Source organism: Ranitomeya variabilis, chromosome 3 (genome assembly GCF_051348905.1).
Source record: "Ranitomeya variabilis isolate aRanVar5 chromosome 3, aRanVar5.hap1, whole genome shotgun sequence".
NCBI lineage: Eukaryota > Metazoa > Chordata > Amphibia > Anura > Dendrobatidae > Ranitomeya > Ranitomeya variabilis.
The window spans coordinates 354,374,431-354,392,607 of record NC_135234.1 but is presented as its reverse complement, the minus strand read 5'-3'; the positions used below and the strand labels follow the sequence as shown (position 1 = coordinate 354,392,607).

The window sequence follows — 18,177 nt, the reverse complement described above, 5'->3', positions numbered from 1 at the left end:
TCGATAATTTCTGAGTTTATTTGTGAAAAAAACGGAAATTTGGCAAAAATTTTGAAAATTTCTCAATTTTCACATTTTGAATTTTTATTCTGTTAAACCAGAGAGTTATGTGACACAAAATAGTTAATAAATAACGTTTCCCACATGTCTACTTTACATCAGCACAATTTTGGAAACAATTTTTTTTTTTGCTAGGAAGTTATAAGGGTTAAAATTTGACCAGTGATTTCTCATTTTTACAACAAAATTTACAAAACCATTTTTTTTAGGGACCACCTCACATTTGAAGTCATTTTGAGGGTTCTATATGGCTGAAAATACCCAAAAGTGACACCATTCTAAAAACTGCACCCCTCAAGGTGCTCAAAACCACATTCAAGAAGTTTATTAACCCTTCAGGTGTTTCACAGCAGCAGAAGCAACATGGAAGTAAAAAATGAACATTTAACTTTTTAGTCACAAAAATGATCTTTTAGCAACAATTTTTTTATTTTCCCAGCGGTAAAAGGAGAAACTGGACCACGGACGTTGTTGTCCAATTTGTCCTGAGTACACCAATACCTCACATGTGGGGGTAAACCACTGTTTGGGCACATGGTAAGGCTCGGAAGGGAAGGAGCGCCATTTGACTTTTTGAATGAAAAATTATCTCCATCGTTAGCGGACACCATGTCGCGTTTGGAAAGCCCCTGTGTGCCTAAACATTGGAGCTCCTCCACAAGTGACCCCATTTTGGAAACTAGACCCCCCAAGGAACTCATCTAGAGGCATAGTGAGCACTTTAAACCCCCAGGTGCTTCACAAATTGATCCGCAAAAATGAAAAAGTACTTTTTTTTCACACAAAATTTCTTTTAGCCTCAATTCTTTCATTTTCACATGGGCAACAGGATAAAATGGATCCTAAAATTTGTTGGGCAATTTCTCCTGAGTATGCCGATACCTCATATGTGGGGGTAAACCACTGTTTGGGTGCACGGCAAGGCTCGGAAGGGGAGGCGTGCCATTTGACTTTTTGAATGGAAAATTAGCTCCAATCGTTAGCGGACACCATGTCGCGTTTGGAGAGCCCCTGTGTGCCTAAACATTGGAGCTCCCGCACAAGTGACCCCATTTTGGAAACTAGACCCCCCAAGGAACTTATCTAGATGCATAGTGAGCACTTATAACCCCCAGGTGCTTCACAGAAGTTTATAACGCAGAGCCGTGAAAATAAAAAAATAATTTTTCTTTCCTCAAAAATGATTTTTAGCCCAGAATTTTTTATTTTCCCAAGGGTAATAGGAGAAATTGGACCCCAAATTTTGTTGTCCAGTTTGTCCTGAGTACGGTGATACCCCATATGTGGGGGTAAACCACTGTTTGGGCGCACGGCAGGGCTCGGAAGGGAAGGCACGCCATTTGGCTTTTTGAATGGAAAATTAGCTCCAATCATTAGCGGACACCATGTCGCGTTTGGAGAGCCCCTGTGTGCCTAAACATTGGAGCTCCCGCACAAGTGACCCCATTTTGGAAACTAGACCTCCCAAGGAACTAATCTAGATGTGTGGTGAGCACTTTGAACCCCCAAGTGCTTCACAGAAGTTTATAACGCAGAGCCGTGAAAATAAAAAAATGTTTCCTTTCCTCAAAAATATTTTTTAGCCCAGAATTTTTTTATTTTTGCAAGAGTAACAGGAGAAATTGGACCCAAAAAGTTGTTGTCCAGTTTCTCCTGAGTACGCTGATACCCCATATGTGGGGGTAAACCACTGTTTGGGCACATGCCGGGGCTCGGAAGGGAAGTAGTGACATTTGAAATGCAGACTTTGATGGAATGGTCTGCGGGCGTCACATTGCATTTGCAGAGCCCCTGATGTGCCTAAACAGTAGAAACACCCCACAAGTGACCCCATTTTGGAAACTAGACCCCCGAAGGAACTTATCTAGATGTGTGGTGAGCACTTTCAATCCCCAAGTGCTTCACAGAAGTTTATAACGCAGAGCCGTGAAAATAAAAAATAATTGTTCTTTCCTCAAAAATTATGTTTTAGCAAGTAATTTTTTATTTTTGCAAGGGTAACAGGAGAAATTGGACCCCAACAGTTGTTGCCCAGTTTGTCCTGAGTACGCTGGTACCCCAAATGTGGGGGTAAACCACTGTTTGGGCGCACGTCGGGGCTTGGAAGGGAGGGAGCACCATTTGACTTTTTGAATGCAAGATTGGCTGGAATCAATGGTGGCGCCATGTTGCGTTTGGAGACCCCTGATGTGCCTAAACAGTGGAAACCCCTCAATTCTAACTTCAACACTAACCCCAACACACCCCTAATCCTAATCCCAACTGTAGCCATAACCCTAATCACAACCCTAACCCCAACACACCCCTAACCACAACCCTAACCGCAACACACCCGTAACCTTAATTCCAACCCTAATCCTAACCCTAATCCCAACCTTAGCCCTAATCCCAACCCTAACCACAACTGTAACCCCAACACACCCCTAACCCTATCCGTAACCCTAACCACAAGCCTAATCTTAACCCTATTTCAAACCCTAGCCCTAATTCCAACCCTAACCCTAAGGCTATGTGCCCACGTTGCGGATTCGTGTGAGATTTTTCCGCACGATTTTTGAAAAATCTGCAGGTAAAAGGCACTGCGTTTTACCTGCGGATTTACAGCAGATTTCCAGTGTTTTTTTGTGCGGATTTCACCTGCGGATTCCTATTGAGGAACAGGTGTAAAATGCTGCGGAATCCACACAAAGAATTGACATGCTGCGGAAAATACAATGCAGCGTTTCTGCACGGAATTTTCCGCACCATGGGCACAGCGGATTTGGTTTTCCTTAGGTGTACATGGTACTGTAAACCTGATGGAAAACTGCTTCGAATTCGCAGCGGCCAATCCGCTGCGGATCCGCGGCCGATCCGCTGCGGATCCGCGGCCGATCCGCGGCCGATCCGCTGCGGATCCGCGGCCGATCCGCTGCGGATCCGCGGCCGATCCGCTGCGGATCCGCGGCCGATCCGCTGCGGATCCGCGGCCGATCCGCTGCGGATCCGCGGCCGATCCGCTGCGGATCCGCGGCCGATCCGCTGCGGATCCGCGGCCGATCCGCTGCGGATCCGCGGCCGATCCGCTGCGGATCCGCGGCCGATCCGCTGCGGATCCGCGGCCGATCCGCTGCGGATCCGCGGCCGATCCGCTGCGGATCCGCGGCCGATCCGCTGCGGATCCGCGGCCGATCCGCTCTGTGTGCACATGCCATAACCCTACCCGTAACCCTAACCCTACCCCTAACCCTACCCCTAGTTCTAACCCTAGTTCTAACCCTAACCCTAGTGGGGAAAAAAAAAAAAAAAAAAAACATTCTTTATTTTATTATTGTCCCTATGGGGGTGATAAAGGGGGGGGGGGTTATTTATTATTTTTTTTATTTTGATCGCTGTGATAGAACCTACCACAGCGATCAAAATGTACCTGTAAGGAATCTGCCGACTGGCAGATTCGGCGGGCGCACTGAGCATGCGCCCGCCATTTTCCAAGATGGCGGCGCCCAGCGAGGAGACGGCCGGACACCGGGAGGATCGGTAAGTATGAAGGGGTGGTGGGGGGGTGGTTCGGAGCACAGGGGGGGGGGGGGAACGGAGCACAGGGGGGGTGGGTCTGAGCAAGGAGGGAGCGGACAGGAGGACGGGGGAGCCGGCAGGCGGACGGAGGGGACCGGACCCCATAACGGAGGACGGGGGGGGGGGGGGCGATCGGTGGGCGTGGGGGGGGGCACTTCAGTATTTCCAGCCATGGCCGATGATATTGCAGCATCGGCCATGGCTGGATTGTAATATTTCACCAGTTTTTTAGGTGAAATATTACAAATCGCTCTGATTGGCAGTTTCACTTTCAACAGCCAATCAGAGCGATCGTAGCCACGGGGGGGGTGAAGCCACCCCCCCTGGGCTGAAGTACCACTCCCCCTCTCCCTGCAGATCGGGTAAAATAGGAGTTAACCCTTTCACCCGATCTGCAGGGACGCGATCATTCCATGACGCCACATAGGCGTCATGGGTCGGATTGGCACGGGTTTTCATGACGCCTACGTGGCGTCATGGGTCGGGAAGGGGTTAAAAAGGACAAATTATCCACAGGCAATACCAACCCCAATCCTGATACGTATATTCATACTACACTGGCTAATCCCTCTTCCTTTAATCCTATACATGAGCACTCTGAGGCATTTCTAACCTTTGACAAACTGGTCACAAATGACATCAGGAAATTACAAAGAATGAAGCCCAGATTTACTCCCTGTAACTTAACCAATGCTGAGAAAAAAGCAATTAAAGATATACAGAGTAATAACAACATTACTATTCGCCCTGCGGACAAGGGAGGAGGTATTGTGATTATGGATCAAGCAATGTATCACGAGGAATCAATTCGTCTACTCAGTGACACTACCACCTACAGGAAACTGAAAAGTGACCCTACACCGCAGCTTATTAATAAACTCAAATCTCTGTGTCTAAAAGGCCAATCCCTGGGTATACTGAGCAAAAAGGAATTTGGTTTCGTATTTAATAAAGATCCCAGCTTGGCCATCTTCTACCATATCCCCAAGATACACAAGAATGCTACATGCCCACCAGGTAGGCCTATTATCTCGGGGATCAACAGCCTAACAGCAAATCTTTCCCGGTATGTGGACATGCACTTACAGAAGTGCATGCAACTCATACCGGCCTACCTCAAGGATACGGGCCACATTCTCCGTATCCTTGAAAAAGTTAAATGGGAACCCCACTTCTTTCTAGGCACCCTGGACATAAAATCACTCTATACAGTGATCGACCAAAAAATGGGCTGTCAAATTGCAGGGCAGTACCTTCAAACCCTGGATACATATCCAAGCAACCAGGTCACCTTTATTGAAGAGTGCATCCAATTCATCTTACAGCACAATTTTTTTGGTATGAAGGTGACTTCTTCCTGCAAACCTGTGGTACTGCAATGGGCACACAGTTTGCTCCCGCGTATGCCAATCTTTGTAGCCAAGTGGGAGGAGTCCTGCATTTTTCCATCTGGTAACCTTCGTACAGGTCTGGTTCTTTGGCGTCGCTTCATCGACGACGTGCTCTTCATCTGGAATGGCCCCAAGGTCGAGCTGGATTTTTTCATATCTAATCTAAACAATAATACCTTTGGTTTGGAGTTCACACCCACTACTAGCACGACAAGTATAAATTTTCTGGACCTCAGCATTTTCATAGAGAGTAACCAGTTATTCACCAAGTGTTACCGCAAGGAGGTGGACTCCAACAGCTTTATTGGCATGACCAGCTGCCATCTTCCAGTATGGCTCACAAATGTGCCCAAGGGCCAGTACACAAGAATCAGACGGAACTGTACTACCTTGGAAGATTTTAAAAAGGACTCTGCCCTCCTTACCCAACAATTTCTGGACAAGGGTTACCCTAGTGGATTACTGGAACGGGCCAAGAAAGATATCATGGAGACACCCAGGGATGCCCTATTACACAGAGTGAAATTTTCCAATCAGCCAACGAACATTCAGGACCAGATCCATCAGCTACCTTTTATCACCCAATTCCATGCTGGGCACACCAAATTTAGGTCCATCATCCACAAACATTGGACTATACTTCAAGGGGACAAAATCATAGGGGAATTTCTGCCAGCCCTACCAAGATTTGTTTTTAAGAAGGCAAAATCCCTGGGCAGCATTATAGCCCCCACCACAAGACAAGCCTCTAAGTACAAACAAATATCGGAGGCTTCTACTAACAACAAGACAGGATTTACACCATGCGGATTTTGTCACGGGTGGCGGCATACATCCTTCCAGAAAACATGCCGCTCCACTTTTACAGATTCGGATGATAGGAATGAATATACCATCAGAGACAACATTACGTGTGCTTCTTCTAGGGTTATATACGCTATTGAGTGCCCGTGTAGAAAACTCTACGTTGGCCGCACCAAGAGGCCCATGATGGTCCGGATAAAGGAGCATTTCACCAATATCCATAAAGGCTTCTTGGGCCACCCACTTTACCGGCACTTTAGTGAGAGGCATGGTAAATCCACCAGGGGCATCATATTTTGGGGTATTCAAAAAGTGAAACAAAGTTTAAGGGGAGGCAACCTGATAAAAGCCATGTCCAGGGCCGAATCACCATGGATCTTCTCCCTGAACAGCCTTGCACCTAAAGGCCTCAATCACGGGCTTGAAATATTTGCTTTTTAGGCCAGTACTTTCTTTTCCTTCTTCCCTTGGGGCCTCGGCGTACTTAGGGGAGTGTATTATTACCCAGTCCACCTCCCTGGGTCCTTGATTGGTTTTATTTCATATCCTCCGTTTCTCCCTTCCTTATTTTACTCATTTTATTGGTTTTAATCAATGTTCATCTAGTATAATCATTTTTAACTTAGTATTTATTAAAGAATTGTTTTTATCTATTTTACCAAATTTCACTTAATTTATTGCAGCAGCATTGTCTTATCAACTTGACCACAAGTGTAACACATTTAGGTTGTTCCTTCACAAGCTGTAACTTCTATGAGGTCTATATTACTCCCTTTATTACATGGTCTTGCGGACCATGCTTCTCATATTCCTGATTACACCTTATATTACCAGCACTTCCATTGGACACCATCTTAGTAGCGGGTTCATTGGGCGGGCTGGGCAGTTTGAGTGACACCTTGGGGGGGTTAAATAACGGGGCATTCTCAGGGATCAGTAACCCTGATGAAGAAGGACGCCGCTCCTTCGAAACGCGTCGGTTTGATTCCTGTGGCACCCCGTACTTTCCCTAAGTTCAGTGACGTCACACGCTGAGCTTCACGCCAGCGAGCTCCTCCCTCGGTTGGTTCCCGCTCGTATCCAGGGACGCTACCGGCCGGAGTTGTCCCTGGCTCTACGCAGCTTTTCCGAACAGCACAGCACGCTGCTCGTTCGTCCATCTGCCCGCACATCAGCCCGACGGACACCACCTCCTACTGGACCTACATCCATCATCATTTACCGGGTACTGGATTATAACGGTTAGTGCGGTATTTTCTCACTGACTCTCCAGGCACCCCTCTGATCCTGGTTTTTGGTCGCAGCCCTGACCAGTGGGTCTTGGTACATGTACATACTTGGTGTCCTGTGTGGTGCTGGGCAGCACAGCATTCATCCTTCTGCTGCCTATTCTACTGTGCATTATCTAAGCGAAGAATTTAGTGCATATTCCTAGTTCTTTTTGCAGCACTGTAGCGCGGACCCAGTTTCTTTTCAAAAATAACAAACAGTACATGCTCACCTGCGCGTCCCCCGGCGTCCGCTTCCTGTACTGTGTGAGCGCCGGCCCTAATAGCAGAGCGGTGACGTCACCGCTGTGCTGTGCTTTCACTTTATGGCCGGCGCTCAGTCAGAGCAGGAAGCGGACGGCAGGGGACGCGCAGGTGAGTATGTACTGTTTGTTTTTTTTACTTTTACGCTGGTAACCAGGGTAAACATCGGGTAACTAAGCGCGGCCCTGCGCTTAGTAACCCGATATTTACCCTGGTTACCAGCGTAAAACATCGCTGGTATCGTTGCTTTTGGTGTCAAAGCTGACGATACACGCCGGTCTGACGACCAAATAAAGTTCTGAACTTTATTCAATGACCAGCGATATCACAGCAGGATCCAGATCGCTGCTGCGTGTCAAACACAACGATATCGCTAGCCAGGACGCTGCAACGTCACGGATCGTTGTCGTTCTCGTTGTAAAGTCGTTTCGTGTGAAGGTACCTTTAGCTGATGAGCTGAGCTAATAGACAGCCCCCTTTATTAAATCACCAAGACATGAGGCTGTGTGAGAACAAAGTGGATATATCAGAACTGGGGAAAAGGGTCAGAAATAGCAAATATGATAAAGTATCTCAGTAAAATAGGGGGCCGGTCAGTGACCTGTCAGCAGTCTGTATTATGAATATCTAATCAGAACATCACATGAAGACCCCCACAGCCCTTCCCGAAGCACGAGAATCTCATCAACACAAAGCTGAAAATACAGATCACACAACAACCACAAGACGGATTTCAGCAACAAAAGTATTATTTTATTCAGCATAACGGCGCCGACCTGACACTGTCAGTAGGTTACTGAGCACAATCCTGCCGACAGGTTCCCTTAAAGGCTATGTTTTCAGAAGTAGCATGCAAGCCAAAAACACACTTGTAATCCTTTCAGAAAAAAATTCAAGTTTTGTTTAACCAGGAGATAGTATTCCATGATAGGGAAAAGAAAAACCTGTCGTCAGGAAGTAGTTAAAAGCTGTACACCGATACCTTGAAGGCCACATTTACACATTAAACCATAATACAGTAGAGGAAATAAGTATTTGATCCCTTGCTGATTTTGTACGTTTGCCCACTGACAAAGACATGAGCAGTCTATAATTTTTATAGGTAGGTTAATTTTAACATTGAGAGACAGAATATCAAAAATAAAATTCAGATAATCACATATATATATATATATATATATATATGTATAAATTATATAAATGTATTTGCATTTTGCAATGAGAAATAAGTATTTAATCACTCTGGAAAACAAGACTATATACTTGGAGGCGTAACGACAACACAATTGGCTACCACAAGATAGCAATAAAATGAAATATGAGGCAATCAAAACATCGTATCTACCCCTTAAAAACATCAGCTCCGAGTTTAAAAAATAAACCATCACCCAGCCCCATATCCCAAAAGTGGAAAAGCTACGGGTCTCAGAAAATGACGACAAATGCAAAAAACTTTTTTTCTTCAAAATACACTATACATGTTTTTTCAAACAAAATTTCGAAAAAAAAATTTTTCCCACCACTTAAATACACTATACATGTTTGATTTCTGCATACACGTGCTGACCTGGGGAATTATACTAACAGGTCAGTTTTACTATATAGTGAACCTACTAAGTGAAAAACAATTGCACTTTTTTTGCAATTTCACTGCAACTGTAATTTTTTTTCCAGTACACCATATAGTAAAATCAATGATGACATTCAGAAGTACAAAAAGTACTGCAAAAACAAAACACTTTTAAAATGTAGCCTCTCCATGTCTGCCGACAGGTCTCTGCCTATAATAACAGGCAAAAACTTGTCAGTCACTGTCAGTGGGTGGAGAGAAGCCCCCGGGTACCCGCCTGTATGACTAGTGCACAGTGAGGCTCGGTCCCCGGCGGGAATTACAAATATGTTGTTCTCTGAGGCGCTGCTGCGTTTCAGAGACCAAACATACATGGCTGTGATTGTACAGCCAGCGGCTCTGGTTTGAGCAGCAAGAATCAGCTGACAGGTTCTCTAAGTTTTTGATTAATTACTATACTCCTCTATGGGGTAAGGTTTCTCCATGTGGAGAGTGACCTACCAGCTCTGACTTGTCAAGGTAAGGAGGCATATTCGCCGTGCAATGCTCCTCTGGGAAATTTAATATGCAAATTGCCTCTTCAGAGAAAAAGAGGACTTGAACTCTATAGCGCCACCTGTTGGAAGTAGCGATCCTACAAGTCACAATCAACCCTTTAACGAGTCATCCAATATGACTTAGGATAAAAGCCAAATTCATCATCTCAATTCGAGACACATGGTCTGCGAATTGAGATACTGATTTGGCTTTTATCCCAAGTCATATTGCACGACTCGTTAAAGGGTTGATTGTGACTTGTAGGATCGCTACATCCAACAGGTGGCGCTATAGAGTTCAAGTACTCTTTTTCTCTGAAGAGGCAAATTGCATATTATACTCCTCTATCTCAGTCTTCTCCGGGACCCAGCTCCATTCTTCTCCTCTTTTCAGATGCCCCCGCTCTGTAGACTGTCCGAAGCACGCTATGGAGCGACAGAGCGAGGTTCCATAGACTTACATTTTAATAGAGACTTCCGGCTCACGCATAGAGAACAGAGTGAACCGGATAGCCGCAATTGTGGTGGAGTCCCTGAGAAGAGGAAAAGAACTGTGCTGGACACTGGAGATGTTGAGGAGAGCCATAAGAATACTTAATTAACCTCAAGACATAAGAGATTGAGAGAAGCAACCCATAACATGTATTGTTTAACCTTACATAAGCTTTCTCAGATCAAAGTGAGACCCTAAAGATGGCTGCCATTTCCTGTTTCACCACACCATGTGCTGGTATCCAAGATGACGCCCACCCTGATGACCTCATGGATCCACCCATAGTGACGCCCACCTTGTTGACCTCATGGACCAACCCACCCTGATGACCTCATGGATCCGCCCACAGACTTGCTCATTGCCGAATCCACTAACCAATGGAATACATACGATCACTCCCATCTCAGAGCTAACCGAGCCCCCTTACAGGAGTTATATAAACCTGTGTTCTGATTAAATAAAGTCCTTGGAGCGGAGCCATAGATTGATCAAGGAGAGTTTACATCCGACTGTGTGTTGTCTGATGTTATTTCTTTAGTGCGCACCTGATCAATATCCATTAGGCCAGGAGTAGGCAACTGGAGTGAACATTTCTTATTGTTCAACCTAACAGAGAAGGCTGAGATATTTCCCGTAAGCATAATAATACACTTACACTACATTACCATATTTAATGAATAAAATAACTTAATGGGATTACTTCCTTATCTAGCTCCGAGTAGGGTTAATGTAAGCGATAGGTTCCTATTAATGTTCATGTTATGACAGTTGTGAGGATGCCAAATATGTATATATTTTTGTTGTGCCATGGAAATTTTAAATACTAAAATGTAAGTGTGGTAGCTTTGTTTTGTTTTTTTCAATTTTTTTTTTAAATCTTGATTTTATGGCGTATTCATACTTTAGTTTAAGCCAGCTCTGACCTTACAATGACATTTGTATCCCATAGGTTCACACAGTGTAAAAAACAGTCTTCACAGAGGAGCGCAGCAAATGCAGAAAATGCAGAGTTAATCTAAAGCGCATTAAAAAGTTGCTTTCCCTTTCATTATAACACCAAACATGATTTACATCCCAAGAGTTAATGATAAGCCTGACCCACTAGGTACACAAGAACGTCTTCAGACTAATTGTTTTGATTCACAGTGGTGAACCATACTGATAATAGTAGCTATACTTCACCCCATGAAACTGCTCCCAACTCCAGCACTGCTACTCTGCAGTCTCCGTAGGACCACATGAGGTCATGGCCACCAGTAACTAGACGGCAGTGGCCACTGATATGCTGTATGGTGTGGAGACTGGTGTTCCTGATCTCATCACTTCCAGTCCACTGTGAGATTGTTGGAGCAGTAGCGCTAGAGTGGGGGGAGCAGATTACCAGGGCGAGCATGACTTATTCTATCAGCATGGCGTCCCACCGTAAATTATAAAGGGTAATACCAAGTCCTGTACTGTCAGTACTTCCCAAAGAAATTCTATGCCAGCAGGTTCCTTTAATACAAAACCTAAAAAGAAAAAGTTAAAAGGCAATAAATCTTCTGCAGTGTGAAACGAATAGCAGCAAGCTTTAAGACTGCATTGAGAGAAACAAATTATGGGAGTTAAGAGACTTCAGTTCTAATAAAAACACACAAAGAAAGAGACCGGCTCACTGACCTTTAACAACTTCCCTGTTTTATAGGCTAGTTTTTCCAGGAAATCTTCAGCATTTTCCCAGGAATCTATCTTATAGGTCTTGCTTACGTACTCTGGCTTAGCCCGGTCAAGGACCGCGGCAATGTGATCTTCTGGGCTTTTAATCTTTTCTACTTGCACCTAACAAAGTATAAACAAAGGTAATCAATATCAAAGTTGTTTTTCAACCCATTAATTGAATAGGAGTTGAACCCCAGTTCACCAAGTCTTCCGTTAGCAAAAAACAACAACAGACCACTCTGGAATTATACCTTAGAGAACTTACCATTTCTCCCCTAAGATAAGCCAAAAGAGGATTTGTTCATATCACTTTTTGGAAGTACAATATGGGGAAAATAGCGAATGTATTCAGAAGGTCTCCTTTCACAAGGCTAGGGTGATGCAACAACCTCAAGCGAGACCCATACACGTGCGTGCCAACACCGCTGGCACGGCACCAACACGGGAGGAGACTTTAATCCTTTTTTATTTGAACGAGGCCAAACATTGAATGAGAAGGAGGAGTTGTCCAAGTTGTAGACAACCCTTTTAAGGGGTTGATGCAATCTAATATTGACAAACAGGAATTCTGAAAAGCCCAATATGTGAGATTTAGGTACAGTAGTAGTTAAAAACAGGTTAGTAAACTCAGAAGAACCTCACGGGCAGTATCTGCCATGTCCACGGGTTCATTGACAGGCCTTAGATAAAATCTATCCATGTCATATCGTTTTGGTCCATACTCACCACTCCCTTCAAAACAATGTCTGTTTCTGAATCTCCAGATGGATAAACTACTCCTGGGCAATCTATGAGAAATATGCGACGCATAAGCGTAATATACTGCCAAACCTAAAGAGGAGAAAAAAAAAAGAATGAAATGTAACGGTTTGCATTAATAGTGTCAAGACAGCATTTGCTAAACACTTGCATTGTGTGAATAATGTTCAGCTTTAGACTCTACCAATTAAACATCTTCATCCATACGCCTACTTTCACACTTCGTACCATTTGGGACAAATGATGTGAGGTGTAGGTCATCTTTTTTGCCTTATGCATTAGGGCAGCAGATAACGCCATTAAATATCAATACGACATTGAAATAGAGGATTCTCTTGTATCGCATACCGGATGAATCTTTGCAACCAAATCGCCAGCCCTCCTATATAGACTAATGTCGGGCAAAGCAGCTGAAATCGATGAGTTTGACTGATGGTCAAACGAGTATGAATATTGGACTGCCAATCCTTTCGTTCTCCCAGAGCCAAGCTGCCAGTAGACATGTCTCTTTCACAGACAGCACAGGAGCAGATAGCCAAGCGAGAGCTCGTGTGTGAGGGAGCCAGCCGAGTTGGCTGCCAGCTGATCGTTCAGCTGAACCAACCAACTTTTTGCCAACAGCCATTTAATGTGTATGGCGGACTTAAAGCAACGACCCAGCAGGTGTGGTTTTTTTTTCTTATTACACTGCAGGAGTGGCGCTTTAAATGCAAGTCCCCTGCCCCCTGTCTGATACTGAACTGTCGCCACCTTCTCCGTTTTCCAGCATCAGTCCCATCAGTCTCCGGTGAAAAGTGACCTGCCATGCCCTCCAGTGTTTTATAGAGTGGCGCAGAGGTCACTTTTCAATACAAATCTTAGGAAACTTTGTTCTGGCTCTCCTGGACTTGCATTGAGAGCTTGTGAAGTAGATTCTGACTTCCATCCAGTCAGAAGCTCTGTCACAAGATGGCGCTGCAGGACTGGAGCAGTGCCCAAAAAATGGTGAAAAAGCCGGAGGGTGAGTACAAGACCGGGGCAAGGAACTTGCATTTACAGCGCCACTCCAGTGGTGAAAAAGCAAATGGAGTGGTGCTCTAAGACCGAGAAGGACACTGTTTAGCAATGTAGTAGCTACTCAGTAAAGGGAATACTACTAGTGATGAGCGAACGTGCTCAGATAAGGTGTTCGACAGCTGCAACACATTAATGGATCACCTAACAAACAGGCAATCCCCTGCATGTGTTGCAGCTGTCGAAGAGCAGCGAGACATGCAGCCGCGGGAACTTGAACATATTTTTCAAGCACGCCGAAGACACTTGGTTAGCACAAGAGCATGCTCCAATAACACTTTATCCGAGCTCGTTCGCTCATCACTACCTGCTACACTTTATTCAATCTTGGGCTTTATTCACATGTTGGTGTTAGTCAAGTATTTTTTCTCTCCATTGATGCATCAAATAAATTGGAGGCTACATGTCAGTTTGCCAATATGGAAGCAATGAGACTTGTTTTGGTATACATACAAAATGAGTAATTAGAAAGAACAAACTAACAATGACAGCCTGGTACAGAGGGGAGAGTACTCCATCGTGGGCTTACAGTCTACACGAAAATGGGGATGGAGACAGATTTATCCAGGGGTTCTACAGCTTGTGTCAACAGTAGAGTAGTGATCTGAAATTAACTGTTAAGCGCACCATTAGCTAGACTGTTTGCATGCAAGTCTTGCTAGCCCAGGCTTTACATATAGGCCATCATTACTCCATGCAAATGATTAAATCCCTTCTTTGTATCCACAGAAAAAAAAAACAGGAAAAGCATTTAGAAAGAGTCTGCGTCTGCCAGTAAGTTTCTGATCCGCCAAGTTCCATCAGGGGCCGGGCTCCGCATGATGTTCCATTTTGTATGTTTTGGCAATGTTAACAAATAATGTGTTGGGCTGGAATCAGACATGCAGTTTTGAGGCTGTTCTTTAAGCCTCAAGTGGATCCAAAAGAAGGCCAAATCATTCTCTTTTTTGTATTCAATCCTGTGTTGGGTCTCCAAACATTGGATCAAGAACTGCATGTGTTTCCAGCCTAAAGGAGGCAGGTCTTGACAACCTCCTTGTGTGAAAGAACCACTTAAAAGACAAAATTGTGGAGGTCTCCATCGGAGAAGAACCCGGTAAGCAAAAAGCAAGGGCCGCTCCAGCATGGAATCACTTTGTAATGCTGGAAAAGGGTTTAGAATGGAGAATTCTGTACATTTCTAAAAGGACCTACTAACCACAATTTATTATACCGCACAGGATTTTAATATAAAAGCAAAACAGTGGAAAACAAAGTCACATTCACGCTTACCTTTGTTTCACCAGCTAACGGGGCAACATTACAGACTTTCTTGGAACGCAGAGTATTAATCACAGAGCTCTTGCCTACGTTTGGATAACCGATGAATCCCACACTAATTTGCTTCTTGTCAGTGTGAAGCTGTTAGAGAGAAGTCAAGTATACTTATGTCTAAGGTTTCTTGAGAAGAGGAGATACCATATTTATAGCTGAGAAACCCCAATGTGAAACATGAATCCTTACACTATGGCAAGCCTTCGGTATAGAAATACACTAGTACCCAATACGGTACCACTGGGCAGAATATATGCGCTTTACCAGGCTCTGGTGTGAGTCACAAATCCTCAAAATGAGAAAAATGAATCCTACAAAAGGTGTTTGCCTGTCGCTAGTCACACATGGTGCAGAATTTGTATTTGTATTTTTTGGACTGAAATTACAGAATAAATTCATCAATGCTTAGCGAATGGGCAACTTTTAGTGATGAGCGAGTGTACTCGTTGCTTGGGTTTTCCCGAGCACGCTTGGGTGACCTCCGATTATTTATGACTGCTCGGAGATTTAGTTTTCATCGCAGCAGCTGAATGATTTACAGCTATTAGACAGGCTGAGTACATGTGGGGGTTGCCTTGTTGCTAGGGAATCCCCACATGTAATCAAGCTGGCTAGTAGCTGTAAATCATTCAGCTGCCGCGATGAAAACTAAATCTCCGAGCAGTCATAAATACTCGGAGGTCACCCGGGTGTGCTCGGGAAAACACAAGCAACGAGTACACTCGCTCATCACTAGTAACTTTTAGTGCAGGTTCCGTAGTCTAGTAGCCACATCAGTAATCAGTGGCCACTATCCAGAGCTCTGGGGTCCTCCTCCTACCTGCCGGTATCTTCAGTAATCCCAGAGACCTGGGAATCTTTTTGCTCGTCTCTGATTCCATTAAGTAGCAGCAAGGTACGGTACTAGAGTGTTGAATATAATGTGCACATAAGAAGCAGACTAGTGATGAGAGAACGTGCTGGGATAAGGTGTTATCTGAGCATACTCGGCCGCTAACCGACTATGGCGTGCTGGAAAAACATGGCAATCCCTGCATGTGTCGCAGCTGTCTAACAGCCGCGGGGCTCGAACACATTATTCGAGCACACCAGAGTCACTCGGTTAGCACATGGGCGTGCTCGGAGAACACCTTATGCGAGCACATTCTCATTACTACAACAGACATTTTCAAATTCACATGTGGTGCACATTTAACATCCACCATATCTTTTTATGTTGTGGGGGTTGTTTCCATTCAGTTAAAAGGGACTTTGCTGCACATTACATAGATCCGTAGCAAAATTCACTTAAACGTTTAATGGGAAAGTCCATTACCTAAAGAACAGCTTTTTAAACAAAGTTGCCTCCTTTAAAAATAAACATTTGACTACTGTATCCTATAAAATGTCCACTTCTGATCTCAGTATCTCTCCAGCATGAAATGATTATATATAGATATACTGAGATGAGAAGTGGACTGAAGTGTTGCCATGGGAGCAACAAGAAAATCATGTAGCGGGTCTTATTTCACATAATCAGGCACTCATCTTAATCTACAGAGCTGGTCATAATTCATTTTTTTTTTTGTAGACCAAGATATATATATATATGACAGATCAAAATGACCCATACTAGCCTAAGGATATGTGAAAATCGCGGACAGCGTACATTGCAATATTAAGAAAAAGACTGCACAGGGATGGCAATGAAGAAGAAACTTTGCAATTTTTGTCTCACTACAGCCCTACAAGAGAAAAATCACTGATAAAACACTAATGAAAACTTCATTTTTTCCATGTTGAATCACGGCCTACATTACCTTGCCAAACTGACGGAGAAGTTGGATAAAAGCTCCTTTACCAAATGGATTGGTGAGGCTGGAGTGGAAGGCCAAGGTTGGATACTCTTCAGATAGGCGAGCAACCCAGCGTTTCTGAAAGAAACAGTTATGCTTAGCTTTCTTTAGCTGCGAGATATGGTCTAGCTCATATCTAGACATCTGGTCTATATTTTCATAATGTATTCATGAATCAGAATAAAAAGAAACTAGATAAATCGATATGATTCATGCATGTCTGGAATACAAGTGCATACAGCCCTAGTTCAGGAACGGTCAATATTTAATTAATTTTCCATTTTCTGTCTTACAGGATCTAATAGCCAATTAAGAAATATCTGTAACTGGAGCGCTTTAATAAATGTTTAATCTGCGGTTTCTTAAGTCTGAGTCCTCGCAAAAGCGCAATATCCCCCATAATGAATTCAAGAGTCTCGCAGAGCACCGCTCTGATCTTGGAGTAATCCAATTAGTTTAGAAGAATACAAACCAGACATCTGTCGACAGCCCTTCTGCTATAAAAGCCTGAACATAAGAGTCACAAACATGTACAAAGCAAACCATGCAAATACAGTCTGGTAAAATGGAGCTAGAGGAAAGGTTTCCCGTGCATTCGTTGGCCACAAGGAACGGAGAAGAACGGCTGGTAATAGATTTGGAGAACATTTTCCTTCTGAGGCAATTCGGGTTATCAGACAGTGAAAAACAAGAGTCTTACCAGGCACATTAGAGGCAGCCAGGCAACTAGCACAATGTTAGGTTTTACAGGAGGTCAAGGCCCGAGCTATTATTACAGCTCATGAAATAACATGAGACATCTCTGTATGAATAAAAAAACTCCATTATAGACAGCACGGCTCTGGACCAATACTAACATCATTTAATTGAGGTTGGCACACACATCGCCTCGAATTTGGAAGGTGGTGCGCAAGCTTTGCCACCAGTTCCAAGAAACCATATAGTATAACAAAGCAGTGCAAGTGAAATAACAAACAAACATCTTACCGTTGCCCAAGTCGGAACTAGATCACACTTATTAAGAACAAACAAAAGGTGCTTCCATGGTTTTTCCTTTTTTAGGTATGCCTCAATGTGTGGCGATCGAGTTCCCATGGGATCTCTGGCATCCAGAACTTGTATTACGACATCTGAGGAATCAATTACCTACAGGGAACACAGAAAACATATCACCGGAAGAACCTTCTTTAAAGTATAAGAGAGCGGAGTTCTACAATTTGTCAAAGTGGAAGGTTGGAAGACAAATAAAAAAAAAAATCAGTGTTTTGGTTTTTTTTAAAGAACAAGTGTGTTAAAACCCCCCAAAAAGATCTGATTCTCTTCCAGAGTTCCCTGCCTGTCCAGTGGTGCCTGCCACAGCGATTATGTGCTTCACATGCAAACTACCAGGCATTACATGAACGATGCATGTGGCATCGTTGCTGCAGGATAGTTGGGGACCACCGTTATTAGTAATGGATTAGTAATCGTTATCTTAATATACATTTGCAGCTCCTAAATCTGTGGAAGGGATTATGAAAAAAATTAAAACAGTCAGCAGGGAGCCAACAAACCTAGAGAAGTTGTGCACTACTTGG

At 44.0% G+C, this 18,177-nt stretch overlaps 1 protein-coding gene across 1 annotated transcript in view; it reads right to left on the bottom strand.

Moving 5' to 3' along the window:
• GNL2 (G protein nucleolar 2) overlaps positions 1-18,177 on the bottom strand; it is an 88,873-nt gene that overhangs the window by 35,695 nt on the left and 35,001 nt on the right. The window contains exons 7-11 of the mRNA XM_077295892.1: positions 17,588-17,746; positions 16,565-16,678; positions 14,724-14,852; positions 12,366-12,470; positions 11,601-11,759 (exon numbers count right to left, since the gene is read on the bottom strand). Of these exons, the coding sequence (XP_077152007.1) occupies positions 11,601-11,759; positions 12,366-12,470; positions 14,724-14,852; positions 16,565-16,678; positions 17,588-17,746 (666 nt within the window). The remainder of the gene's footprint in view (positions 1-11,600; positions 11,760-12,365; positions 12,471-14,723; positions 14,853-16,564; positions 16,679-17,587; positions 17,747-18,177) is intronic.